Consider the following 27,686-nt stretch of genomic DNA (forward strand, 5'->3'; position numbering starts at 1 on the left):
TTTATTTTTATAGAAAACTTTTGATATATTGGGTGCTTAATTGAGTCAAGGGTTGCCTTGGAAAAATTATCCCTAATCTTAGCCGCTTCCCTATAAAACATTTTACTTCATGTTTGCATCTGATGTACAATTTCATGCTAAGAATTATAAAATTGAACTACGGTGAGACCTTTTCACCTGTCAAATTCAAATACTTTGTTGAAATAAACACTCTTATACTGTTGGTAAGGGTACAAATTGATATATTCTCTTGGGAAGGTGCTCATCTAGAGAGTTCCATAAGCAGTACTTTATATATTTTTTATATCCAATAAAGTATGAAGCAAATGTTAAAAATGCAAATTGGGAGAAAACAAATTTGATACCTTTTCAGGGTTACATACATACATATAACCTAAAACTTTTGGGTTGTGGGATGTTAATTTCTTCTACCCAAAGTCTATGTTCAGTTGATAGATGGAGTCACTGGGTTGTATTCTAGTACTTGGTATGTCAAGCTTCAAGGTACAGAAATAAGAGAGGGACACTATCCTTAAGTTACTCTATTTGGGGAAGATAATTCTAAATGCAAAGATGTAAATAAAAAAATGTGTTGTACCCCACTATTAATGAGCTTCTCCAGGAACTTAAGGGTGATTCAGCATAAAATCCACCAATGGAATATATCACAGTAATGGAAGAAAAAAGACATAGGTCATCTCAATAGATGCAGCTAAAGCATTTCACAAGATTTCAACAGTCTTTGAAAAACTAGCAAATCAGGATTAGAAGGGAACTTTTTATTATTTTTTTTTTTTGAGACAGTCTCACTTTGTCACTGTTGGTAGAGAATGCTGTGGCGTCATATCTCACAGCAATCTCTAACTCTTGGGCTCAAGCGATTCTCTTGCCTCAGCCTCCAGAGTAGCTGGGACTATAGGTGCCTGCCACAATGCCCAGCTATTTTTTAGTGATGGGGTCTCGCTCTTGCTGAGGCTGGTCTTGAATTTGTGAGCTCAGGGCAATCCACCGTCCTCGGCCTCCCGGTGTGTTAGGATTATAGGCATGAGCCACTGCACCCAGCCCAGAAGGGAACTTTATAAACACGATGAAGGCATTTCTGAAAAACAGCTAGCGATAGTGTAAGACTGAAAGTGTTCCCCTTAAGATTAATAATAAGGAGCTGGGTAAGGTGGCTCATGCCTATAATCCTAGCACTCTGGGAGGCCAAGGCAGGTGGAATGCTTGAGCTTATTAGTTTGAGACCAGCCTGAGCAAGACCCTGTCTCTATTAAAAACTGAGGCAAGAGAATTGAGCTCAATAGTTAGAGGTTGCTGTGAGCTATGATGATGCCATGACACTATCCCAGGGCAACAGCTTTGTGCTTGCATCTTAGGAATAAGACACAAGTTCCTGCTTTCACAACTTCTTTTCAACATTGCACTGAAATTTCTAGCCCAAGCAGTTATGCAAGAAAAAAAAGTTATTCAAATTTGGAAGGAAGAAGTAAGACTATTTCTTTGCATATGATATGGAAAATCCCAAAGAATCTACAAGAGCTACTAGAGCTAGTAAGTGAATTCAGAGTTGAGGACAAAGTCATCCAAAAATCAACTGTTCAATATGGAGTCTGAAAAGGAAAGAATCCTACTTACGATAGCAATCCAAAGGATAAAATACTTAGGAATCAATCAAACTAAGGAATACCTAATTACCAAATAAATACTAAAAATCAAGGAATTCAAAATACCTAGTAGTCAGACCAAAGAAGATTTGAATTCTGAAAACTAAAAATCCTGAAAGAAAACCTGAGTTAAATGGGGAAGACATCTCATGTTCATGGATTGGAAGACTTAACTATCTTTAAGATGGTAGTACTCTCAAAATAAACTCAATGCAATCTCTAAAAATTCCAGTATTTTTTTCAGAAATGGAGAAGCGAATTTCGAGAGCTTACTACAAAGCTGCAACAATCAAAACATATTGGCATAAAGATAGGCCGTCCATTACAGTCTAATGGATAGAATTGAGAGTCCAGAAATAAACCTTGCACATAAAGCCATTTTTCTTTTCTTTTTTTTTTTATAAAGCCATTTTTCTAATGGAACCAAAACTTCATTGGAGAAAGTGTCTTTAAGAAATGGGTCAGCTGGATGACCACATGCAAAAGAATGAAGCTGGATTGCTACCTCATTCCATGTTACTCATTAACTAAAAATTGATCAATCTAAATATAGGAGCTAAAACTATTAGAAGGAAATCTTAAGGACCTTAGATTTGGTGATGTATTCTTAGATTTGACACTAAAAACAACCAGAAAGAAAATAGTACTTCATCAAAATTAAAAACGCATCAAAAGATGTGGTTGGTCGACAAGCACATGAAAAGTTTAACAACAGCGGTCATTAAGGAAAAACAGTCAAAACCACGAAGAGATAAACTACTTTGCACTCATTTTACTGAAGAGAAATACTAATACCAACTTTTGGGAAGGCAGCCTTATGCATTGCTGGTGAGAAGATAAAATGATACAGCTACTATAGAAAACAGTTTATCAGTTCCTGAAAGCTAAGCAAAATTAAAATATCTAGCAAGGTATTATCTGTGGTGTAAGTGTATTTGGTCTTTGCTCTGGTTCCTATCACAGAGCAAGCAAAGTCCTTGGAATTTCCTGTTACTTGTAATGAACTGATTAACATCTGAGTTCAGGATGGGGCCAGTCACCACAAAGACCAAGTATTAAAGGATAGGAGCTTTTAGCTCCACTCACCAGCCTCCAGGAGGTGGCTGGAGATCAAGCTCTGAAAACTTCAACAAAAATTTGGTGAGCTTCTGGATTACTGGAATACACAGGGTAGTGTGCCTCACCTAGAGAAAAGGGCATGGAAGCTGTAATTCCCTTACCCCATACCTTACCTTATGTACCTCTTCATCTGGCTGTTCATCTGTGTTTATAATATCCTTTATAATAAACAGTGAACTTGTTTCCCTGAGTTCTGTGAGCCATCCTAGCATATTAAGCCCAAAGAGGGCAGTCATGGGAACCCTGAGAACCCTGATTTGTAGCTAGTCAATCAGAAGCACAGGCCACAACCTGAGACTTGTGACTGCCATCTAAAGTGGGGCCAGTTTTGTGGGACTGAGCCTTTAATCTGTGGGGTTTGACACTCTGGTAGATGAGGTGTCAGAATTATGGGGCACATGGTGTCCACTGGGGAATTGGTGTGTGGGAGGGGAAACCCACATTTAGTCCCAGAAGTTTTCTGTATTACAGGAGTATCGTAGGAGAGAAACAGTGAGTGTGGTGTTCTCCAGAATTGGTGTTAGAAGTGTGTGAAAGCGAAACAGAATGTTTTCTCAGTACCAAAGAGAAGTGCTACTGTTTGCCTGCAAAGAAACTTACACATGAGTGTTTATAGCAGCATCATTCCTATCAGCCAAAAGGTGGAAATAACTCAGAGATAATGGATGAGCAAATTGTGGTGTATACTGTCAACCTAAGTAACAAATAGGATCTCTAAAGAAAATGATGTTTATTTGGGAATAGGGCATTGCAATAGGAATGTGTCAGAGTAAACTACCTGCATATTCAAGAAGGTAAAAAAAAGATGAAGGCTTTTAAAGGAAAAATAAAGATTACATAGTTGTTTTGAGATCATTATCCCTGGCTAGCTACAAAGTTTAATAACTAGGGTGGCACCAGTGTGAGGTTGGACAGCAGTTCCTGGGCAGATGCCCTTGCAGAAGTTTGTGTGTGTGTCTGAGCGATGTTGTGATGATGGCTTTTGTGCAAGATTGCAGTTTTTGCATTCTTTGGGATCATTTTTGTTATCAGTCATTTATGCATGAGAACCCTCCCTTCATGGCCTTCCTAGGCTCTGTTTTTTGTTTTGTTTTTTTTTGTTTTTAGCACAAGTGACTCCATTTAATTCTGACAACTTTCATAGTATATATAATGGAATATTATTGAGCCATAAAAGGAATGAACAAACATGCTACCACTTGGATAAACCTCGAAAACATTGTGTTAAGTGAGAAAAGATTATGTTATATGATTCCTTTATATGATATATAATAGATCTGTAGAGAAAGAAAGTAGATTGGAGGTTGCTAGGAGTAGGGGCAGGGGGGATGGCATGTGATTACTTATGGGTGTGGGGTAATTTTATAGGGTGATGAAAGATTTAAACTAGGGAGAGCTGGTGGTTGCACAACATTGTGACTACACTAAATATTATTGACTTGTGGTTGAAATGATTAATTATTGTTATATGAATTTCATCTCAAAAAGAAAACAAAGTTTCTTCACAGAAAGAGTTTACTAAGCCTTTTTTTTAATGGGGAGAATTTTCCCAGTAGAAAAGGCTGAGAAGAGATGAAGTTGGTCTGGGTTTATTGGAATGAGGACATCAGGGAGGTGAGTTTGGTGGCAGCTTTTGGTGGAAGAGCCCTTGGTTGGTCTGGTGTCATAGGAGCCTTTACCCTGAGCAGCATAAACTGCCAAGTAGGGCTGAAGCAACTGTGATCCAAAAGGGTTTTGTACTCCCAGTTTGAGCTGAAAGGCAGGTACTCTTGTTTTTACCATGGAAATAACAAGCATAATCCCACAAAAGGAAAAAGGAACAACCTACAGCCACACACCTAATGGTTGGCAAAGTGAAAATCCTGAAAACTTCTTGAAATTCTACTCAAACTCACTTGAAGTGCAGCATATACAGTTCTGTATATACAGTTCTACACTGAAAAATCTTAGGCACACTGGCTTTTGACAACTACAGGCTAAGAAGAACAAAAGGAAGGAAAAGTCAGCAATCAGACATCTGGGCATTCTAAGCATAGAATCGCCACACCAGCTGCTTTGATAGCTTCTTTATTTTTCAAAATTTAGGCATTCCAAACATAGCGAGATCAGCCAGACATGTACTGCTTTCAGGCTTTTGTTCGGATTCCAAGTTGTTTGAGTTCTGGGGCGTTCCGATTTCGGGGGCAATATGCAAGCCTCTATAATCTCAGTTCCTGTTAGATTGGTCTGTGGCTGCAAGGACTAAGAGTAAAGGCTTCCGCTTGGTCAGACCCACATGTGTGCTGTTTCATGGCTTATGTCTTCTGATTGTTTCTTTTAAAATTATTTTGTTATATAAACATGTCCATTAAAGAATGTAGAAAGAAAATACTCAGAGTCCTGTGACAAAAAAGAATAACAAAAGGAAGATGAGGCAGCCGGGGTTAAAGGTGCCTGCTGCGCTGAGCGGCCTGCATAAGAGAAGGCAAGAACACAGGTACTTGAACCACATTCAGACCTTCAATAAGAGTCAGAAATAGGCGGAGCCTGTGGCTCAGTGAGTAGGGTGCCGGCCCCATATGCCGAGGGTGGTGGGTTCAAACCCAGCCCCCGCCAAACTGCAACAACAAAAAAATAGCCGGGCATTGTGGCGGGTGCCTGTAGTCCCAGCTGCTCGGGAGGCTGAGGCAAGAGAATCACATAAGCCCAAGAGCTGGAGGTTGCTGTGAGCTGTGTGACACCACGGCACTCTACCGAGGGCAGTAAAGTGAGACTCTGTCTCTACAAAAAAAAAAAAAAAAAAGTCAGAAATAACCAGGAAGGCTTGTGACCAGCCCTTTGTAGAAGTCTCATGACGTACAATAGATAAAGTTGTAACTAAAACTTTACACACCTGGCGCAAGAAATTAAGACAAAGAGAAATAGCAGTTAGGGCACAAACCAAAGGAACATAGGTTCCCCATCCTTACACACAAAGAAGATAGATGCAATTAGACAACATACCTAATCCCTTAGCATTTACTTTTCACCGGCAGTCTGCCACCCTTCCGCCCCGGAGGCTTTCTGTTCTCTCCTTTTCTTTTCTCTTCGAATAAAGGAATTTCCCACCTGCCTTTAAATTTTCTCTTAATAAACTTTTACTTCACTTGTCATCTCCCTGGGGTCTGGAAATTCATTCCTCAACTTCATGAGACAAAAACCAGGTTCAACAATTCCGGTAACAGACCCAATACCCTAAATATTCTACCTTTTGAGTTTTATTATCTTATATACTCAACTTTCTGTTTCTTTTGACATCAAAAGCATATCCCCAAATCTTTGCAAACTTTAGAATGATAATATTATCTTATTAAGTGAATGTATCACTATTTACTTAACCAATCCTCTGTATTTGAACATTCAGCTTGATTTTCTCACTAACAGTGAGAAAATAAATAAATAAATTTGATTTATTTTTATTGTTTGGGATTGATTGACGGTCCAAAGAATTAGGTTACAGTGATTGCATTTGTTAGGTAAAGTTGCTCTTATAATTGTGTCCCACCCCCGGGAGGTGTGCCATACACTGTGATCCCCATGCCCGTCTCTCCTCTCTCTGCTCTCTCATTTCCCTAACCCCCACCATGTATTAAGGTCATCTGTTTTTAAATTTCTTAAACACTTGAGTCAATTCGCCCTGTTACAAATTAGACACAACTGCACTTTTCACAACATCCTCCTCAGAGTTAATGTTTGTCATGAACATTTCTAGTTTGACACTTTTCTAGTTTGACAGCTGAAAAATGGCACATCATTCTTGAATCTTTGCATTCTTTTTATTTCAAATGAGGGAATTGGTTTTATTATTTTTATTTCCTTTTTTGTGTATTTTCTTTAAAAAAAAAACCTTGTGATAGATGTTTTCCTATGTTATGTAACTCTTCATAATGCTTACTAATAGGTGTAACACAATTTAGTCATTACTCTCATTTTGGGAATTCATATTTTTCTCTGATATTTCATGACCACAAATCAGGCAATAATGGATAATTCATGAGGAAGTTTTTTTCTTTGGATTTTCTGAGTTTTTAGGAGTGATAACTTATGATTCAAAGGCGGGCACTAGAAAGAAAAACACTGTCATTTTCTTACTGAATCCAGGTGTGTGCATGAAATACCTCTGGAAGGCTATCTATAAGGAATTAGCCAATGTGGGTGCGGGGAAAGGAACCTGATTTGAGGAACATAGGAGTGGAAGGGGGAGTTTTCGCCGAATACCACTTACAAGCTTTTAAATATTGAACCATGTAAGTTCATGTAAGAAACCATGTAAGCATTACCTAGTTTAAGAAATTAGATATACTTGTAATCCTAGCACTCTGGGAGGCCAAGGCAGGTGGATTGCCTAAGCTCAGGAGTTGGAAACCAGCATGAACAAGAGTGAGACCCCAGCCGAGTTCTGGCAGGCACCTGTAGTCCCAGCCACTTGGGAGGCTGAGGCAAGAGAATTGCTTGAGCCCCAGAGTTTGAGGTTGCTGTGATCTATGATGCCATGGCACTCTACTGAGGGTGAAAAAATGAGACTCTCAAAACAAAAACAAAAAATGAAATTAAGTATAAAAGGCCAAGCGTGGTGGTGCACACCTGTAATCCTAGCACTCTGGGAGGCTGAGGTGGATGGATTGCCTGAATTCAGAAGTTTGAGACCAACCCGAGCAAGAGTGAGACCTTGTCTCTAAAAAATTAGCCAAACGTTGTGGGCGTTGCCTATAGTCCCAGCTACTTGGAAGGCTGAGGCAAGAGGATCACTTGAGCCCAAGAGATTGAGGTTGCTGTGAGCTATGATGCCATAGTACCCTACCAAAGGCAACAAAGTGAGACTGTCTAAAATAAAATTAAGGGGAAGTGCCTGTGGCTCAGCGAGTAGGTCGCCGGCCCCATATACCGAGGGTGGCGGGTTCAAACCTGGCCCTGGCCAAACTGCAACAAAAAATATAGCTGGGTGTTGTGGCAGGCGCCTGTAGTTCTAGTTGCTCAGGAGGCTAAGGCAAGAGAATCACCTAAGCCCAAGAGCTAGAGGTTGCCATGAGCTGTGACACCACAGCACTCTACCGTGGGCCATGAAGTGAGACTCTGTCTCTAAATAAATAAATTAATTAATTAAGTATATGAGAAAAGTTGAAAATGGTGAAATAATAAATGTTCTGTACCTAAAACAGAACAAAACGCAAAACAACCCCCAAACCCAAATCCACCAGGAGGCAGCATTGCTCTCATAAGGAGGAAGGGAGCAGCAATATATTGGCTCAGTCTCACACAAAGTGCTGGGATTATGAGTTAATTTTTTCCTCATTTTCTCTATAGTCCCTATTTTCCAAGAAAAAAAAAAAAAGAAACCCAATATAGAAATAAAATATTTAATAAAGGAAGGAAGCATCGGGCCCTGTCTTAGCTGTGTAGCCATACCTCTGTATATGTGTATAAATTCCTAGAAGTAATGTTACAGAGAAGCAGGGAGTACCTTTGAAATGGTGATAGTGTGCCAAATGCGTAGGCCCTCGGCCATCAATTACAGTGTACTCAGGTGCCTATTAATAACATTCTTGCCAATACAATGCATTGCTACATTGTTAGATCTTGTTCAGTCTGATAAAATAAAAATATCTCCTACTTTTAATTAGTAGTTATAAGGAGGCTGGTTAGGCTTTCATGGGTTGCAAAGGAGTTTAGATTTATTTTTCTGTGAACTGTTTCATCCATTGTAATGAGGGCAAGGAATTTGTCTATGTTGGGTCCCACAGCTCTGCGCACAAAGAAAAAAATTGTTGAGTAAATGACTGAAAAGTAACTTTTCTGAGCTCTAGTTTGCTTATCTGTAAAATAGGATGTGTTTTGTTGTCGCTGGAAGGGTGGGATTGACTCCTTCATCCAAATTTGGTTTAGATATCTGACACTTATGATCCTACACACATATCAAGAGAGGATGAAAAGATTTATTACTGACACTAGGCTTTCTTTCTTTCTTTTTTTTTTTTTTTAAGGAATAAAGTCTTTACTGGGCTCAGACCAGGAGTCCATGGGTCTTGAGGACCCGTGTGTATTTGTCAATTTTCTTCTCCACGTTCTTTCGACCTGTTTCTGTAACCTCGTGAGCTGCTCTTTCGTCCAGTGGTGGATCTTCACCTTCTCCTTCCTCTGCTCCTCCAGGGTTCTGTCACTGCCTGGTACTTCCAGCCGACTTCATGTGCCAGGCGCCCCAGGTAGGCAGACTTTCTTGTAATCTTCAGACGCACAACCCTGAGGGCAGCAGGAACTGCCATCCATTTTTTGTCATAGGGTGGTGGGATCCCATCAAACACTTTGAGGCTGTCCAGGGCAGCCTGGCCGCGCTTGGTCTTGTGGGGCAGCATGCCTGTCACAGTGCACCAGAAAATATGCTGGAGACCCCGAAATGGTAGTGTCCACGGGATGGGTTGGTGGTGTTCATCCTTTTGTGGAGGAAGGCCAGGTATTTAACTTGTTTCTGTAAAAATTGCCAGAGATGTTGATGCCCTCGCAATGCACAACCACAACTTTCCAGCCTAGCAGTACCTGTTTGGCCACAATGGCCGCCAGGCAGCCCAGGAGATGGCCTCTGCCACCCAGCACCGCGAACTGCCCCTCTGTCATCTTCAGCAGCTGCCTGGGATGACCCTAGGCTTTCTGGGGAGAGCAGAGCAGGCTCCAAGCAGGTTCAAAAACAGCTTGAGAGAGCAAGGAGGGGTGACTAGCCCATTCTGTTGTGCTTAGGGGGTTAGGGCTTCATAAGAAGTCCAAGGTTGGCATGGTGCCAAGAGAGGGAGTCCACAGGCTTTCCTATGGGCTTGCCCCATTAGGGGATAGGAGAGAAAGAGGAAAAGATGCTGCCTGAAAGCTATTAGCAGGCGAACATTTTAAAAAATGAAGTCAAGCCAGGCACTGTGGCTTACGTCTGTGATTCCAGCACTTTGGGAGGCTGAAGCAGGAAGATTGCTTTAGGTCATGAATTTGAGACTAGCCTGAACAGCATAGCAAGACCCCTTCTCTACTTAAAAAAAAAAAAAAAGGAGGATCTCTTGACCCCAGGAATTGGAGGTTAGTTACCTATGATCACATCACTGCACTCTAGCCCCGGCAACAGAGCGAGACACCCTGTCTAAAAAAAAAAAGAAAGAAAAAAATGAGGTCAGACTTTGTATCACAGAATGATTACAAAAAAACTTCATTTCATTGAAGAGTAAATGAGATAATATACATGTGATATGGTTACCACAGAGAAAGAAATCAATAAATATAGCCATTATTATTGGTTTTGAGCTTTTCCATTCCGATTTTGTGAGGAGGATATTTTCTTTTGGACAGTGCCTTATACTATTTTGTGGGGAGATCTATAGTTACAGTTTGGCTGCTCTCATGCATGATGTGGCTTATTTCTCCTTGTTTCTTCCTATTGGACCATGTACACTGGTAACTATGAAGTCAAAGAAAGAAAATGCCCATTTTCAGAATGCCTCATATTGAAGGCCACTCACAGTGCTGGGTGCTTCACATATGTTATGTCAAGGAATACTACTTGATATGAATGAAAGATTACATCCCTGGGCTTGGGGGGTTGGTGTAAAGCTGAACATATGCATATCCTATGAGCCAGCTATTCCATTCCTAAATATATACCAAACAGAAATGCTAACATATGTTCACAAAAGGACAGGTACAAAAGTGCATATGGCAACTCAAATCATAATAGCCCCAAATGGAAGCTACCCACTTGTCCATCAGTAGTATAATAGAGAAACTGCAGTACACCCACACAATGGAGTATTACACAGCTAGGAGTGCCAAAGGGCTACAGTAACACACAGCAATGTGGATGAATCTTCTATCCAAAATGTCAGGTGACAGAAGCCAAAGACCAGGCATAGAAGTAATACCATGTAATTCCATTCATATAAAGTACAAAAGCTAATCTTTGCTTCTACAATTTAGAATATTGGTTACCCCCTGGAAGGGATCACGAAGGGAGCTTCTAGGGTGCTGGTGATGTTCTATTTCTTGATCTGAGTGCAGGTTATCTGGTGGGTTTAGTTTGAAAATAAATCAGTGAGCTGCACACTTTTGATATGAATACATTTCCCTGTGTATGTTAAACTCCTATAAAAATTAAAAAAAAAAAAAAGAAAGCAAAAAACCCAAGGGGGAAAAACCCAAAAGGAAATTTATCATCGTATTAACTGTGATAGTTAACATGATGAGAATGAAATTAAGGCTGGTGTTTTCCCTTCTCTTCTCATATACTCCTAATTTACTGAAGTTCACTCATTCATCCAATAAATATTTATTGAACACCTACTGTGTTCTAGGCACTGTTCTTTTCAGCTCTTCTGGGTATACCAGAGTGAACAAAATAGGATCCCCTGTACTTGATGAGCTAACACTCTACAAAGGGGACACAGGCATGAGCAACAACCATGTAAATAAATGATGTCAAATGGTAATAACTGCTATGGAGGGAAGTAAATTCAGAGAGGGAAGTGGGAAGTGTTATGTGTAAGGTTCTATTTAATTAGGTGGTCAGGAAAGGCTCTACTGATAGAGCAATTTGAGCAGAAACCCGTAGGAAATAAGGGGGCATGTTCTGGCTGGGAATTGAAAGACAGGATTCTAGGTAGAGGGTACAGCAACTTCCAAGGCACTGAGGTGGATTCTTTTTCAGAGGCCATTACGAGGGTCATAATGGCAATTATCAATTTATTGCATCTTAGTTCCACCTTTCAGTGCCTGCTTTGCAGCGGGACCCAGAATACTGTCACCTGGCAAGATGCTCAGGTTGGTCAGTAGAGGGTGCTGGAGAGACACCGCAGGAAGATAGGCTTGCTTTCCTGGTTCTGGGTGCGCTCAGCAGTTCTGCAGTCCCCTTGTTTCCCCAGGGTCCAGCTGCAAACCAAGTGATTTCTCCAGCACCAGGTTTCTGTAGGGAAGATGGCTTTTGCAATGCACAGTGGCCATCGGCACCCACCAAACAGCAGCTTCCTCTGGTACCTTCCCAGGTGGTTTTGTAGTAGAAAGCGTTTGTGGAGATACCACACCATGAATGACTTTCCCTATTAGTCTGGAGGGCAGGTTTCCAGCAAGTTCTGGCAGCGAGATACTGCAGTGGCTTCTCTGCCATCGCTTGAGCCACAGCATGTCTTGGACCTGAACCTTGCTGGGGTGGGGGCGGGAGCTGTTCTTAAGGCTATCTAGGGGTAGTAGCTGCTCCTAAGTCTTTGGAGTTCTCTTCTTGCTACCTGTCCCCTATGAAAGCTGAGATTGTAAATTGGGTCATTGTTGTCATGCCCAACTAAATCAGAGTCAAGGGGCCAGAGGAAAAGAGTACTCAATCAAGAGGATTGCTTGGCCGGCGTTCTGGGAGGCTGAGGCAGGTGGATTGCCTGAGCGCACGAGTTCCACACCAGCCTGAGCAAATGCTAGACCGTCTCTACTAAAAATAGAAAAACTGAGGCAACTGGATCGCTTGAGTCCAAGAGGTGGAGGTTGTTGTGAGCTATAATGCCACAGCACTCTCTACCCAAGGTGACAGTTTGAGACTCTGTCTCAAAAAAACAAACAAACAAACAAACAAAAACAGAGAGAGAATTGAATTTGTTGTGAGCTATGACGCCATGGTCTGAGAGTGACAAAGTGAGACTCTGTCTCAAAAAAAAAAATTTTTTTTAAAATAAATTTTAAAAAAATAAAAGAAAGCTCATTGGCAATAGTAAAGTTGCAGGGAGTGGGCAAGCTCTGATTGGTGAGTGATAGTGGTGGGTTGAAGCAGCCTTAGAGTCAAGGCAGGTCATTTCAGTAGCTGCTAGCTAGGTAAAGCTGGTCTTAGGGTTACTGTGGGCTGCTTCAGCAGCTGGTATTGTGGTCAATTCAATTCTTGGAGTAGATGCTATGTGCTTGAGTACTCTACAGGTGCCGCCACAACACCCGGTTATTTTTAGAGATGGGGGTCTTGCTCTAGCTCAGGCTGGTCTCGAACTCCTGAGCTCAGGCAAAACGCCCTCCTTGGCCTCCCATGGTGCTAGAATTATAGGCATGAGCCACCATGCCTGGTCTCCAACCTTTTCTTTGGACATACCAAAAAACCTGGTCTGTGTGCATGCCCAGCTGTGATTCTTGCTTCCCAAATAAAATTAAATTTATTCAGTGAAAAGCTTATGTCCTTTGCTTGTTTTCTTTTTTCTTTCAGTCTTAATTTTTATTACTCAAAAAAAGCTTCATTTTCTTATTTAGCTTTCTGACTCTGTGCTTGTGCCTTCAACACTTTTACAATGATTTTCTGCTCCTCAATAAGGAAAGCACGCTTGATCCTGTCACGAACACATTTAGCACACATGGAACCACCATAGGCCCTGCTGACATGATTTTTGTTTTAGACAACCTCGTAAGAACTTTAGGTCTCACAGCACAAACCCCTCGAAGTCTGCCTGGGCACACGCCTCATGCAGATTTTGGTGCTTTCCCAACCTTCTTGGGAAAATATAAAGGTAAACAATTCTATTGCCAGGGGTTCGGGCCAGCCTGTTTTTGTTAGAGGCTGTATTGTAGGAAAGCCTACGATGGTAGGTCAAACGCTGCACCATTCTGAGTGCCTGTACGCAGCGTCCCCGTAAGCGCTGCTTGTTTTCTTAGATTGTTTTTACTATTGAATATCGAAGCTGTGTATATAGTTTATATATCTGTTCTTTCTCAAATGTGGCGTACAAATGTTTTCTCCCAGGTTGTAGCTTGTCTTTAACAGGATCTTCTGCAGAGCAAAAAATTTTAAATTTGAATGAAGTCCAGTGTGTCAGTTTTTCTTGCTGTGATTTTGATAGGATTGCATTAAATCTTTCTAAATCAATTTGTGGAGAATTGAGTTCCTAACTATGTTGAATCTTCCACTCCACAGACTTGGTATGTTTCTCCATTTATTTAAATCTTTGATTTCTTATTTATTTATTTAATTTTATTTTTTGAGACAGAGCCTCAAGCTGTTGCCCTGGGTAGAGTACCGTGGCATCACAGCTCACAGCACCCTCCAACTCCTGGGCTCAAGTGATTCTCCTGCCTCTGCCTCCCAAGTAGCCAGGACTATAGGTTCCCTCCACAATGCCTGGCTATTGTTTGGTTGCAGCCATCAGTTGTTTGGCGGGCCCAGGCTGGATTCAAACCCACCAGCTCAGGTGTATGTGGCTGGCGCCTTAGCCGCTTGAGCCACAGGTGCCAAGCCTATTATTAAAATTTGAACTCATTTCCTCAAAGAGTCTTTCTCTGATTCCCCATCTAAAGTAGAGCTCCCTCTAACCCCGCCCTTCTGGGAGAGGTGGCCATCACTTTTATTTTTCTCTTTGGCACTTATGACAGAATTTACTTAGCTTATTTATTCATGAGTTTGTTTACTTGTTTATTTTTATTTCTCATTGTACTTTTTGTTCCATTTACAATGTCGTGATTGAACACCTGTCTCTACTGGCTAGAGAATAAGCCCTGTGAGCGTGAGCCTAGGGAACCCGTCCTGTCATCATTCTGTCTTCTGAGTTAGACAGAATGCAAGGCAGGGACACAGAGACACATGTCTCTTCAACGGAGGGCTGTTTCCCTGACTGCTGGGAGTACCAAGGGCAGATGACAGTCAGCTCTCAGCGGCCTGGGTGCTGGCCTTAGCTGTAGAGAGCCATCTCACCCAAAATCATGCCCCTTCCCAGGCAAATCACTGGTAGATGCAGGCTTAGAAAACCCCTGCCATCTCTGCCTAACCAGGACAACTGGGATAGACCATTCTAGCTACAGAGCTGTCGGGCGGTCAGAGGAAGCTGTTCCTGGACCTGTATCATGGTTTGATTCCTCCCTCTGCCCATGCCTGTGATTCCCTACTTCCCTCCAGGTCACCCCTTAATCAACACCTGCAGCCTAAACCCATCTCAGAATCAGCTTCCTGGGAAACTTAGCCTGTCATAGCTGAGCTGGAGGAAGACAGGCAGCTGGCATTTGCTGGAAGGACAAGGTGTCTGGAGCCACCACAAGGGGAGACCCCTTTGACTGACACACAGAGCCTCCCTGCTGGAAGCAGTGTCCTTGCACAGAAATGGCAGGTGGCCTCCTGTTCGAGGCACCTCCAGGTGCTTACAGAATTCCTGTCACTTGTGGCAAAGCTTAAGAGAAGTGAACCCATGTGATGGAGGAGGGGACCTGGCCAGATGCTCCTTGAGATGTGGGCTGTGAATAGATTCCCACAGCATGACAGCTAAAAGATCAGGGTGCACCAGACTTCTCAAGTATTTCTGCCCAAGCACCTCAAAGGGAAAGGAAGGGAAGCTCAAACCCCTGATCCAGGAGGACAGGTTGTCTTTACCCAGTGATTTAGGGCATGTGGGCCCCAATGTGAGCAGCTCAGATGTAGGTGGGAGATCCAAAGCCAAGGCAGAGAGGTAGATTTAGCTGGGGTCTGACTGAGGTCATGGCTTAGTATGAGGCTGGATTAGGGATCAGCATGGGTAAGAGCTCAGTCTTGCATCAGGCCTTTGAGGTTAGTGCTTATCCTGGAATCAGGGTTCAATCAGATCAGGAATGGAACTCCATCTGGGATCAGGACTTAGTGTGAGGTTTGACCGAGGCTCAGTCTGGAGTTAGGACTTAGTCTGAGGTTGAGATGAGGGCTCAGTCTGGGGCTGGATCAGGGGTCCATGTGGTCAGAGCTCTGTCTAGAGCCAGAGTCAAGTTAGGATTCAGCTGTGGTAGGAGCTAGGGCTTAGTGTGAAGCCAAGGTTTAGGGCAGGTGTCCTCAAACTGTGGCCCGTGGGCCACATGAAGCGGTGTGGATTCTATTTGTTCCCATTTTGTTTTTTACTTCAAAATAAGATATGTGCAGTATGCATAGGAATTTGTTCATAGTTTTTTTTTTTAAACTATAGTCCGGCCCTCCAACGGTCTGAGGGACAGTGAATTGGCCCCCTGTTTAAAAAGTTTGAGGACGCTTGGTTTAAGGCTATTCTGGCATTAGGGTCATGACCCAGTCTGCCTCAGAGTCATGGGTTTCTCTGAGGTCACAGGCACATGTTGGAACCTCGTTCCAATTTTAGGCTGGGGTCTGTTCAGGGCTTGGACATGGTCCAGGTGTTCGAACCCCCTTGTGTGTGGAAGCCCAGATCCCTGACTCAACTTTGTGTTGAGATCCTCCAGGAAGGTTCAGATAGCATTTAAGAGACTAAGGAGACTTGATGGGAGTAGAAGGCCTGAGCCCCAAGTAAAACCTGAAGCTGGCATCCTTCTGAATGCCCCATGGCCAGCCAACTCAAGGCCTTTCTTAGTCCTGAACTATTTATTCTGCCTGTCCTATGCTAAGGGCAAGGCCAGGGTGTTGCCCTACCAATTGAAAGGTAATCCTGCCCTGCATATTTTTCTTTGCAGTTTCTAAAGTCACATTTCCATCCATACACTCCCTTGGGTCTCTGAGCTGTCTTTTCTCAATTTCTCCACCTCTTCCACCCCAACCAGGGCTTTCCCATTGGCTGCTGGGGTGGCCTCTGCTTTCAGCTGGGGCTTGAATAACCTGTGAGGCCAGTTTTGTCCCATTAAAGTGCTACCTGAACTCAGCTGAGAGATGCCCAGGGCAAGAGAATTGCACTGGAAACAGAGCTACCTGGCAGGTGGCCATCCCTAAACACATACGATAGGACTTTTAAAAGTTTGTGGAAAAGTGAAATTAAAAGATAAAAATAAAAAACATAAACTTTATTTCTCAGCAAAAGCTCCATCAGGTTGGAGACAATTTTGTAAGTGATGATACCAGCCATCTAGTCCAACTCTAAAGAACTGAGGGTCCTGGGAACTTAACCATGTCAATGCAGTTAACTGAGGAAAGATGGGTGCCTTTAAAGACTTTTTAAGATCAGGAAATCAAAAGATGTCTGAAGGAGCTGAATCAGGACTGTGAGGTGGATGCCTGACCATTTCCCACTGAAACTCCTGAAAAGTTGCTCTTGTTGGATGGGAAGAATGATCAGGAGCATTGTTGTGGTGAAGAACTCTCGTGAAACTTTCCTGGGCATTCTTCTACTAACGCTTTGGCTAACTTCCTCAAAACACTCACGATAGGTAAAGGTTATCATTCCTTGGCCCTCCAGAATGTCAACAAGCAAAATGCCTTGAGTATCCCTCATCCCCCAAACTGTTGCTATGGCCTTTGCTCTGGACTGGCCCATTTTTGCTTGAGTTTGACCACTTCCACCCTTGGTAGCCATTGCTTTGATTGTGCTTTGTCTTAAGGATTATATTGGTCTAAAGCCATGCTTTATCTCCTGTTACAATTCTTTGAAGAAACACTTCAGTATCTTAATCCCACTTGTTTAAAGTTTTTATCAAATGTTCTGCTTTTGTCTGCATGCAAATCTGGGTGCTAGGGTTTTAGTGGAACCAAAATTTTCAAGTGGAAAGTTTGCTCAACTTTAATTTTCTAGTCAGAACTGTGTAAGCAGAACCAATGGAGACATCTATGGTGTTGGCTATTGTTTCTGCCATTAATCGCGACTCCTCTTCAATTAGGGCATGAACAAGGTGAATTTTTTCCTCGCAAACTGAAGCGGGCTTCATCTTGAACATCATCTCATCCCTTCTGAAAACGAATTATCCATTTGTGAACTGCTGATTGCTTTGGGGCATTGTCCCCATAAGCTTTTCATAAAGCATCAGTGATTTTATCATTCTTCCACCCAATCTTCACTGTAAATTCATTTGTTTTTGCTTCAATTTCAGTAGAATTCATGTTGTTCGATAGGGGCTCTTTCCAAACTGATGTCTTATCCTTCTTAGTGCCCCAAACTAAATCCTGTTTGTATATGTTATAATAAGTTAGTATAAACTTATTTTGGTGGAAATAATTTTGAAATCCATGCATTGTTTTTTTGTAATATGCATTTTCCCTGAACTATTTGAAGACCACTTATATGTAGTCTGATAGAGCATTTTAGCTCCAGAACTGCCTGGGGATGGGCGGAAGCTATCACTGGGCCTGCTTCATGGCCTGATTCCCTTCTCTGCCCACTCCTGTGTCCCCCATCTACCTCCCTGGGCATTGATTTCCAGGTCACTCCTAAACCCATCTCAGAATCAGCTTCCTGGGAACCTCAACCTATGAGAGCCGAGCTTGAGGAATACAGGTAGTTGGCATTTGCTGGATGAGGTGTCTGGAGCCAGCACAAGAGGAGACTTCTTTGGCTGACATGGAGAGCCTCCCTGCTGGATGGAGTGTCCTTACTATTGACTTCAGCCCTCAACACTCTTTTCTGCTGCACGATCTTGAGGAAGAAGCTGCCTGCCCTAAAACACCCTGCCGCTCCTCTGACCTGGGATCAGCATTAAGAACTTGGCCTTGGAAAGGGGGTTCTGGAGCCAAAGCAGCCTCAGAGACTGACTCATCAAATGCATCTGCTCTTCTGGCTCCCAAGTACACGTTATGTAGAATCAGAACAATGAAGGCCACCACTGGGGGGCCCTCAAACACTGTCAAACTGTCTGCCTGACCCTATTTTGGCAAAGACCCACTACATACATTGTTGTCACTTGATTTTGTATCCAGAGGGTGTCTCACTGCACAGGAGCTCGTTTTATTATTGTTGATCACATTGCTTAAATTATATGATTAATTATAATTCCTTTGGCTGTATAAATAGTTTCAGAGTTGGATTCCCTGTCTGTTATCTTTGGGGCCTGGGTGTGTCTACTCTAGTCTCCGTCTTGGGGGTCCGTGTTCTGTTTTGACTCTAAGTCCATATTTTGCAAAGCATGAGCTATTGAGAATATTTTGCAAAGGCAGCATTGTACTGGCTCCAAAGAAAGAAGTCCATGCAGGGCGTGGCTGGGCTGGTGGTATGAGCTCCTAAATAACCATGACTAGATCCGATTTGGGGCTGTAGGTTTCAGGGAATGCACTCCAGCTGGATGGCCTCTCTTTTGTCTTCTTAGTTGCCCCCTAGATCCTGGATCTGTGTCTTCAATGAGGGACAATCTCCCTTGGCTTAAAATCTAATGCTTTTCAGGATCACGACTTTGGTGTAATGGCACACACATGGTCCCCACTCTGCTTCCAGCTCACCCTGTGGCCTTGGTCAGGCTGCTCTTCTGTAACAGGGGTATGGAGGGAAGCTTCAGAGCTAGCACTGACACTTTAGGGTTCTCTGTCAGGGCTGGGAAGAGGAGGACATTTGAAGAACTGAGAGAGAAGCAGGGAGAGCCCAGAGGCCAGCAAGAGTGATGACAAACTGGCCGGGCAGGAGATAGCAGAGCTGGACGGGCCAGGGTTGCTGTGATGCTGGGGCTGTCAACTTCCCAGCTAGGCTGAGGCCCCCTCAGTTCTCACATCATCCAGAGTTGTTTAAAAGCTTAAGGATTACTCAGGGCAACACCTCATTTTATGGATGAGGAAACTGAGGCCCAGGAGGGGAAGGAACTTGCCCAAGTTTACCACGTAGGGTAGAGGTTGGAGCAGGACTAAGCCAGGCCCCTGGGCCCCATGTGGAACTGATAAAGAGGTGGATAAGAGGAGAATGGGACCAAATTCTCCCCTCCAGTCCCTCCTGACCCATCACTTGGTGGGGGCCACATGGACAATCACAAAGCCCTTGATGTCAGGGAAGTGGGGGCTGATGAGGTCCACCTGCAGCTGCCTTGGGCCACTCTTGGAGGGGGTGATATCGAACTTGACCGAGGCCCTCTCCTGGGGCTCCAGGCTGGGCACACTGGAAGAAAGGGTGGGCAAAAGGCAGACATCAGTCCTCTCCCTTTCTGAGGCTGGCCTACCTCTGCCTTCAGAATCAAGCTCACCTGTGGCTTGACACTCAGGCCTCATCAACATGTTTCCAGCTTCATCTTCCCTTCTACCACCCACACTCTTCCCATCTGGCCAGTGCCCTGAATGTAATTTTCACCTCCCTCCACGGGGTTTTGTCTGCTCTGATCCTTCCACCTTGATGTCCTTTCCATTCCAGGGACACCCAAGGCCCAGAACAAGCTTCTCTCCTTCCAGGAGGGCTTCCCTGACAACACCAGCCATGGAGACCTCTGCCTGGGGAGTCCTTCTTCCTTCTTGATACCTGAAAAGCTCCTTGACTCATCATTTTAAGGCCAAGTGCAAATGTGAGCTCACTGGAACTGCTTTCTGGCCCCACCCACCCCTCATCAGGGGGTGCCTCTGACACCCTGGACCTTGGAGATGAATCTGTTTGTAAAATCACACTGTCCTCATGTGAAGGGCCACCTGTCTCTGAGAGCCCATCTCCAGGAAGGACCCGTCTGCCCATCTTAGTGCTTCTAACGATTTCCACGTGGCTCAGAGCACAGGTCAGTATGATCAAAGAATATATGAGTCGTCATTGAAGAGATGAAAGCATGAATATGTGATTGATGATGAATAAATAAATAAATGAGTTTGTGAATAAGTGGAACATGCATAGATAAATAAAATGTGTGTGAATGGACGAGTGAATGCAGAGTGAATAAATGAGTAGGCGAATTAAAGAATGAATGAGTGGATGAATGTGCCAATCAAAACTGAGTTGAATAGAGAAATAGATGAATTAATGAGTGAAAAACATGAATAAAAGAGAGGATGAATGAAGGAGTAAAAGAGCAAATGAATGAGAGTGAGCAAATGGATAAGAAGTGAATAAATGAGTGAAGATCCAAGTGAATGGTATGAGTCAACGAGTGAGTGGGTGAGTTATACAACTAAGTACGTGAGTGACTGATGAAGGAATGAATAGGTGGATGAAGGCTGCTGTGTAGGCAGCGAGCTGGTTCCTGGGGAGTCCAGAATCTCTCCCAACCCCCCACTCCTAGTGGCTTCTCTCTGACCCATCCATAAAGAAGTCGGACTCTCTCCCTGCCACCCTCCAGCACTCACTCAATGTTGAGCTGTCCCTGGAGAAGGCCGCTGCCCTCCACCATCAGCACACAGTCCTCTGCTTTCTCTGAGAGGGGATTGACCACTGTGACTTCCACCACAACTGCCACTCCCACCATGGCTGGACCCAGGACCTGCAGGGGCAGCACTCATGAGCCATCATCTGCCTCTTCTCATCCACCCAGGAAAACCCATGTCCTTGCTGGGTCAGAGGACAGGACATTAATCATGTTTACCCCTGCTGTGAGTGCAATCATCACTTGTGTCCACCCTACTCCCCCACCCTTGGGAGCTGAAGCTGGAGCTAAAGGTACAAACACCCAGATTGCGAGGCCCTCCCCAGCCCTGGAGAGGCCACTGGGAACAGGGTGGTGGACAGGCACAGCGGCCACCTGGATGGTGATGACATCCTCCAGACTAATGTCTTTCTCCACCAGAAGCTTGTCTCCCTTTGTGACATGGCACATGGCAGCCAACAGGATCTTCTTGTCTTCCGTCAGGTCTTCTTTATACTTGGAGTAGGATATGGAAATTGGGATCTTCTTCTCTGGAAGAGAAGCAGAGTAGGAGTTGGGGACTTGATGTTCTTCTTCAAAGGAAGGAGGAAGGGAATGCCGAACTAATAGCTACACCCTCTTTGGTCCTTGCAACCAGCCTGAGATAGGTATTATTCTCCTCAATTCTCAGATGAAGAAACCCAAGGCTCATAGAGGGGACTTTCTTGTCCAAAGACACACAGCAAATATATCAAGGAACTAAGATGAGGTGGGATTCAAAGTCAGGCCAGTAAGCTAGTATGATGTCACATTGTTTCTCCAAGAGCTCTCAGAGATGTGTCTAGACTCTCTCTAATTATTTAAGATGGAAATCTCTCAGTCCATCAACCATCATCCCATGTCTCACTGTTTATTGAGTGCCTACTATGTACATACCAGGTACACAGAAGAGGGAGACCAAAGGCCTGCCACGAGTTTCCAATCCAGTGAGGTCAACTTCCATGCAGCTTCTCCAAATCCCCCCTCTCCATGCAGGGTCAGTCCTAGTCAGCCCCACCAACTGTGGGTCTTCTCCAGTGGGACCCCCACCTACTGCCCTTGTGCTCACTTGCTGTGGTCCTTGCCAGTTCTGTCTTCCTCTCACCAAACACCCTGCCCATGTATTCTGTCCTTGTGAGCATGGGTTGTCACAAGCCATACTTGACACTAGGTCATAGTTTTTTTTCTTTTTTTGGCCACTGTATTTTTTTTCTTTTTGGTGCAATGTGTTCTTTCTGTTTTGCCCCAGGCCCTACCATTCCCTATTGCCCGACTGCCACTGCTTTCTTTTATCTCTGTTCTCTTCTCAATTCTGAAGGCAGCTGAGTTTTCAATTCATGGAAAAAGTTCTTAGAGGGCTTGAACTTGGCTCATACTCTGTTACCCTAAGGCTTTGCGTATAGGGGATATTCCTGAATGCCTGTGGGAGATCTGTGATGTCCATTTTTTTTTTTTTTTAAAGAAACAGAGTCTCCCCTGGTGTCCAGTGGTGCAATAATAGTTCAATGCAGCTTCCAACTCCTGGGCTCAAGCAATCCTCTCACCTTAGCTTCCCACATACCTGAAACTACAGGTGCGCACTACCCTGCTTGATAATTAAAAAAAATTTTTTTTGTAGAGATTGGGTCTGGCTGTATTGCCCAAGCTGGTCTCAAACTCCTAGCGTCAAGTGATTCATGTGTTAAAGTACTAACTTGTTGATGGGCTCCTTTAGCCCATTAGGTCATTACTAGAAGAACTTTCACTACAATAACAACAATAATTAATAATTATGAAAGCTAACTTTTACTAAGGGATTAGACTATGCCACAGAGTTGGAAGCACTTTCATGGATTAACTCATCCAATCCTCATAATACCATAAGTAGGTATTATTATTTTTATCCCCAACATATGATAAAAATTTCTAAAAATAACCACCATAAATTAAATATTCATTAGGTAGTAGGAATGATTCCAGATTCCTCATAAACATTATATCATTTGTTGCCTGTATGGTGATAGACTTTGGTTCTCCAAGTGTGGTCCTGGGACCAGAAGTGTCAGCATCACCTAGGCACTTGTTAAAAATGCAAATTCTCAGGCTCCAGCATGAAGCACCATGATAGGCCACAAAAGATTTGCACAGGGAGACCTTTGGGGATCAGCTCAAACACCAGGAGAAAGTGTCCCCTTACAATGTTCAGATCAGGGCTTCTTGAAGTCCTTTGGGTCATTCGCTGACTCTGCTAACAATCCAGTAAAAGCTGAAATCCTTTCCCTAGAATGGTGATTCTCAACAGCATCGTCAACTGAATATAACTGACATCTGTAGAATACTTCACCCAACAACAGCAGAATACATATAACCAGCGCCAGCCACATAGGGTGGCGGGTTTGAACCCAGCTGCCAAACAATGACAACTACAACCAAAAAATAGCCAGGTGTTGTGGCAGGCGCCTGTAGTCCCAGCTACTTGGGAGGCTGAGGCAAGAGAATCATTTAAGTCCAAGAGTTTGAGGCTGCTGTGGGCTGTGATGCCACAGCATCTACTGAGGGTGACCATAGTAAGACTCTGTCTCCAAAAAAACCAAAACCAAAACAAAAAAACACAACCAAATACAAGTCATACCATCTCTGTTCTCAGACCACAATGGAATTAAACTAGAAATCAATAACACACTTCTAAAAGAACACATTGGCCAAAAGACAACATCTCACGCAAAATTTAAAAATATTTTGAACTAAGTTCTTACGAAAATACAGAATTCATGGGATGCAGAGAAAGCAGTGCTTAGAGGGAAATGAATGTCATTTAATACAAATAGTAGAAAAGAGGGAAGATCTAAAATCAATAGTGTAAGCTTCCAATTAGGGAAACTACAAAAAGGAGAGCAAATTAAACCCAATGTAATCAGAAGAAAAGAAATAATAAAAATTAGAGCAGAAATCAATGAATTTGGAAACAGAAGATCAACAGAGAAAATTAACAAAACCATATTTGATAAAGCAGTGGCAGGGTGTAAGAGGACTGCCTTCAGTTTTGAAAGAACTTGTACCGTGGGTAAAATGAGAAATCTTTCCCAAAAGGAAGAACTAATTAATGCAGCAAACTTCACTGTGGTCTTATTTTAAGAAATAGCCACTGTACCTTTCATCAACCACCACCATGGTCAGTCAGCAGCCATCAACTTGGAGGCATGACCCTCCACCAAAAAAAATCATGACTCACTAAAGGCTCAAATGATTGTTAGCCTTTTTTTTTCTTTTAGCAATAAAGTATTTTTAAATTAAGGCATGTACATTGTTATTTAAAGCTATAATGCTATTGCACACTTACTATAGACTACAGCATAGTGTAAGCATAACATAATTGGGAAACCAAAAAAGTCATGTGACTTGCTTTGTTGTGATAGTACCTTTATTGTGGTTGTGTGAAACCAAACCCACAGTATCTCTGTAGTATACTTGTAGATCAATAGGACAGAATAGAGTTCAGAAAAAAGATTAGACAAATATAGTCAATTGACCTTTGACAAAGGAACAAAGAAAGCACAATGGAGAAAACATAATTTTTTCAACCAGTGGTGGTGAAACAACTGGGTATCCACAAACAACAACAACAACAACAACCCAAGCCAAACTAAACCAAACCCAAACAAAAAATCAGACCCAGAACTTGCACTCTTTACAAAATTCACTTAAAATGGATCATTGACCAAAATGTAAAATGCAAAACTACAAAACTCCTGGAGACAACATGGAAGAAAATCGAGATGACCTTCAGTTTGGTAATAACTTTTTTGATACAATATCAAAGGCATGATCCAAACAAAACTAAAACTCTGCTCTGCAAAAACATCATCAAGAGAATGAGAAGTCAATGCATAGACTGGGAAAAAATATTTGTAAAAGTTAAATCAGATAAAAGATTATTATCCACGTGGATGTGGAGAGAAGGGAACACTTTTACACTGCTGGTGGGACTGCAAACTAGTACAACCTTTCTGGAAGGAAGTATGGAGAAACCTCAAAGCACTCAAGCTAGACCTCCCATTTGATCCTGCAATCCCATTACTGGGCATCTACCAAGAAGGAAAAAAATCCTTTTACCATAAGGACACTTGTACTAGACTGTTTATTGCAGCTCAATTTACAATCGCCAAAATGTGGAAACAGCCTAAATGCCTACCAACCCAGGAATGGATTAACAAGCTGTGGTATATGTATACCATGGAATACTATTCAGCCATTAAAAAAAATGGAGACTTTACATCCTTCGTATTCACCTGGATGGAAGTGGAAGACATTATTCTTAGTAAAGCATCACAGGAATGGAGAAGCATGAATCCTATGTACTCAATTTTGATATGAGGACAATTAATGACAATTAAGGTTATGGGGGGGGAAGCAGAAAGAGGGAAGGAGGGGGGGTGGGGCCTTGGTGTGTGTCACACTTTATGGGGGCAAGACATGATTGCAAGAGGGACTTTACCTAACAATTGCAATCAGTGTAACCTGGCTTATTGTACCCTCAATGAATCCCCAACAATAAAAAAAAAAAAAGATTATTATCCAAAATGCACAAAGACATTAAAAAACCCACCAACAAGAAAATGAGCAACCCAATTAAAAATTTGGTACAAGATCTGGATACCTCACCAAGGAAGATATAGAGATGTCAAATAAGCATATGAAAAGATACTCAACAACGTACTAAGGAAGTGCAAATTAAAACAATGAGATGCTATTACACCACTGTTAGAATGACAATGATGCAAAGCACACACCGCCACCTGCTGGATAGGATGTGGAACTCCAGGAACTCTGTATTCATGGGTGGGAATTCAAAATGGTACAACCTCTTCAGAAGATAATTTGGCAGTTTCTCTACCCCCATCCCCTTTTTCAGGGGCTTCTATGAGATTGGCAGTTTCTTACATAACTAAACATATCCTTACCACATGATCCAGCAATCCAGCAATTGAACTCCTTGCCATTTACTCAAATGGAGCAAAAACTTAAGTCCACACAGAAACCTGCATGTGGATGTTTTCAGCAGCTTTATTTACAGTTGCCAAAACTTGCAGCCAACGAAGACATCCTCCAGTATAGTGAATGGATAAGTAAACTGTGTGTATCCATATAATGAAATACTATTCTGTTATTAAAAAAAAATGGCCTATCAAGATGCAAAAAAAAAAAAAATACGGAGAATCCTTAAATACATATTGCTAAGTGAAAGAAGCCAATATGAAAAGGCTAAATCACATTGTATAATTCCAACTATGACATTTTAGGAAAGGCAAAAGTATAGAGGCAAAGGTTTGGGGAGGGAGGAAGGAAGGCCTAGGGCATGGGGAATACTTAGGGGAGTGACGCTCTCCTGTGTGATATTGTAATGGCACAAACATGCTGTTACAGACTTGCCAAACTCAACAGGATGGAAGCGGAGTGAACCCTAATGTAAATTATGGATTTTAATTAGTGACACTGTGACACTATTGGCTTCTAATGTGAGATGTTAACAATAGGGGCAGAGGGGGATAGAGGGGGAAAGGATATAGGTGAATTCTCTGTACTTTTCACTCATTTTTTCTTGTAAGCCTAAAACTGCTTTAAAAAGGCTATTAAGTTAGAAAATAAGTTACAAATTTTAATAAGTTGTATGTTTCAATAGTCATACCATTTGGCTCAAAAATTCTACTTTTGTGACCTATCCAATGAAATAGTCCAAAACCCAGAAGAAAAAGGTGAAGACTTTGTTTTTGCACTAAGATGTTTACTTTTCTGTTATTTTTACATTTATGTATTTATTTATGTATTTATTTTTTTCTCTACATATGGTATTTATATATATATATTTTTCATTAAATCATAGCTGTGTCCAATAATGCAATCATGAGGTACAAAAATTTATTTATTTTTGAGACAGAGTCTCACCCTGTCACCTATCATAGCTCACAGCAACCTCAAACTCTTGGGCTCAAGCTATCCTCTTGCCTCAGCTTCAAAGCAGTGGGGACTATAGGTGGCCACCAGAACACCTGGCTAATTTTTCTACTTTTAGTAGAGATGGGGTCTCATTCTTGGTCAGGCTGGTTTCAAACTCCTGAGGTCAAGCAATTCACCCATCTTGGCATCCCAAAGTGCTAGGATTACAGGCATGGGCCACTGTGCCCGGCCTTTGCTATTATTTTTAATAGCAATGATCTAATAATTACCCAAAATAAAAGATAAAATAAATCACCATGTATTTATTTAAAGATTACACATCTACAAACGATGTTTATGAAGAGTTTATAAAAATATTTAAATTATAAAGTAATATGGTAAAAGAAAGGCTCTAGTAAGTGTTTTCAGTATTTAACTGGAGCTATGTTTTTCAGAAAGCAGATAGGCATTAAAAATTTGGAAGGAAATCACATTAACAGTTTGTAAGTAGGTGGTAGCATTATAGGTGATTTTTCTTTTTTGCTCTCAAAATCTTTAATGAATATGTATTACTTTGGACATGAAAAAAATAGCTAAAAGCCAGGGGGAGGTGTATGTTAATTATTATTTCGTGATGAAGTGCTATTTTGTGATGTAGAGTCTGTGAAAAATAAATGACAAAAACTACCAAAAAAGTGTGACACCTCCTTCATATGTTTTCACTCCTTGTCAAAATCCACAAGCTTCACTAACCAGAAACTGGCCTAAAGGAACTTCTTTGTTTAACTGAATCCTTCAAGTTCAGAAAGTGTTTATTCAGTTTGTATATTCACACTGAAAGAGAGAGACAGAGAGAGAGGAGAGGAGAGGTAGAGAGACGGAGTGAGAGATAGGGGCAGAGATGGAAACAGAGAAAGAGAGAGAAACAAGAGGGCAAGGTCAAGAATAATCATGGGGTACAGGGGAGATCCTCTGTTGAGTTGACCACCCTGGGAACTGTAACAAATTGGTCAACACATGGAGGTGGTCAACATAAGGAACTAGGCCTAGGGCACT

The 27,686-nt window shown here is 42.3% G+C and overlaps 1 protein-coding gene and 2 pseudogenes across 1 annotated transcript in view; all 3 read right to left on the reverse strand.

The window, feature by feature from the left end:
* Nucleotides 1–8,802: 8,802 nt before the first annotated feature.
* On the reverse strand, nt 8,803–9,410 carry LOC128574038 (60S ribosomal protein L13a-like; annotated as a pseudogene).
* Nucleotides 9,411–13,007: 3,597 nt separating this feature from the next.
* Nucleotides 13,008–13,387, reverse strand: LOC128574039 (60S ribosomal protein L34-like; annotated as a pseudogene).
* Nucleotides 13,388–16,496: 3,109 nt separating this feature from the next.
* Nucleotides 16,497–27,686, reverse strand: part of TGM6 (transglutaminase 6) — a 36,917-nt gene continuing 25,727 nt past the window's right edge. The window contains exons 11-13 of the mRNA XM_053574673.1: nt 21,075–21,229; nt 20,683–20,816; nt 16,497–19,519 (exon numbers count right to left, since the gene is read on the reverse strand). Coding sequence (XP_053430648.1) covers nt 19,366–19,519; nt 20,683–20,816; nt 21,075–21,229 — 443 coding nt within the window. The 3' untranslated portion in view covers nt 16,497–19,365. The remainder of the gene's footprint in view (nt 19,520–20,682; nt 20,817–21,074; nt 21,230–27,686) is intronic.

The sequence above is a fragment of the Nycticebus coucang genome, chromosome 21 (genome assembly GCF_027406575.1).
Source record: "Nycticebus coucang isolate mNycCou1 chromosome 21, mNycCou1.pri, whole genome shotgun sequence".
In the NCBI taxonomy this organism is placed as follows: domain Eukaryota; kingdom Metazoa; phylum Chordata; class Mammalia; order Primates; family Lorisidae; genus Nycticebus; species Nycticebus coucang.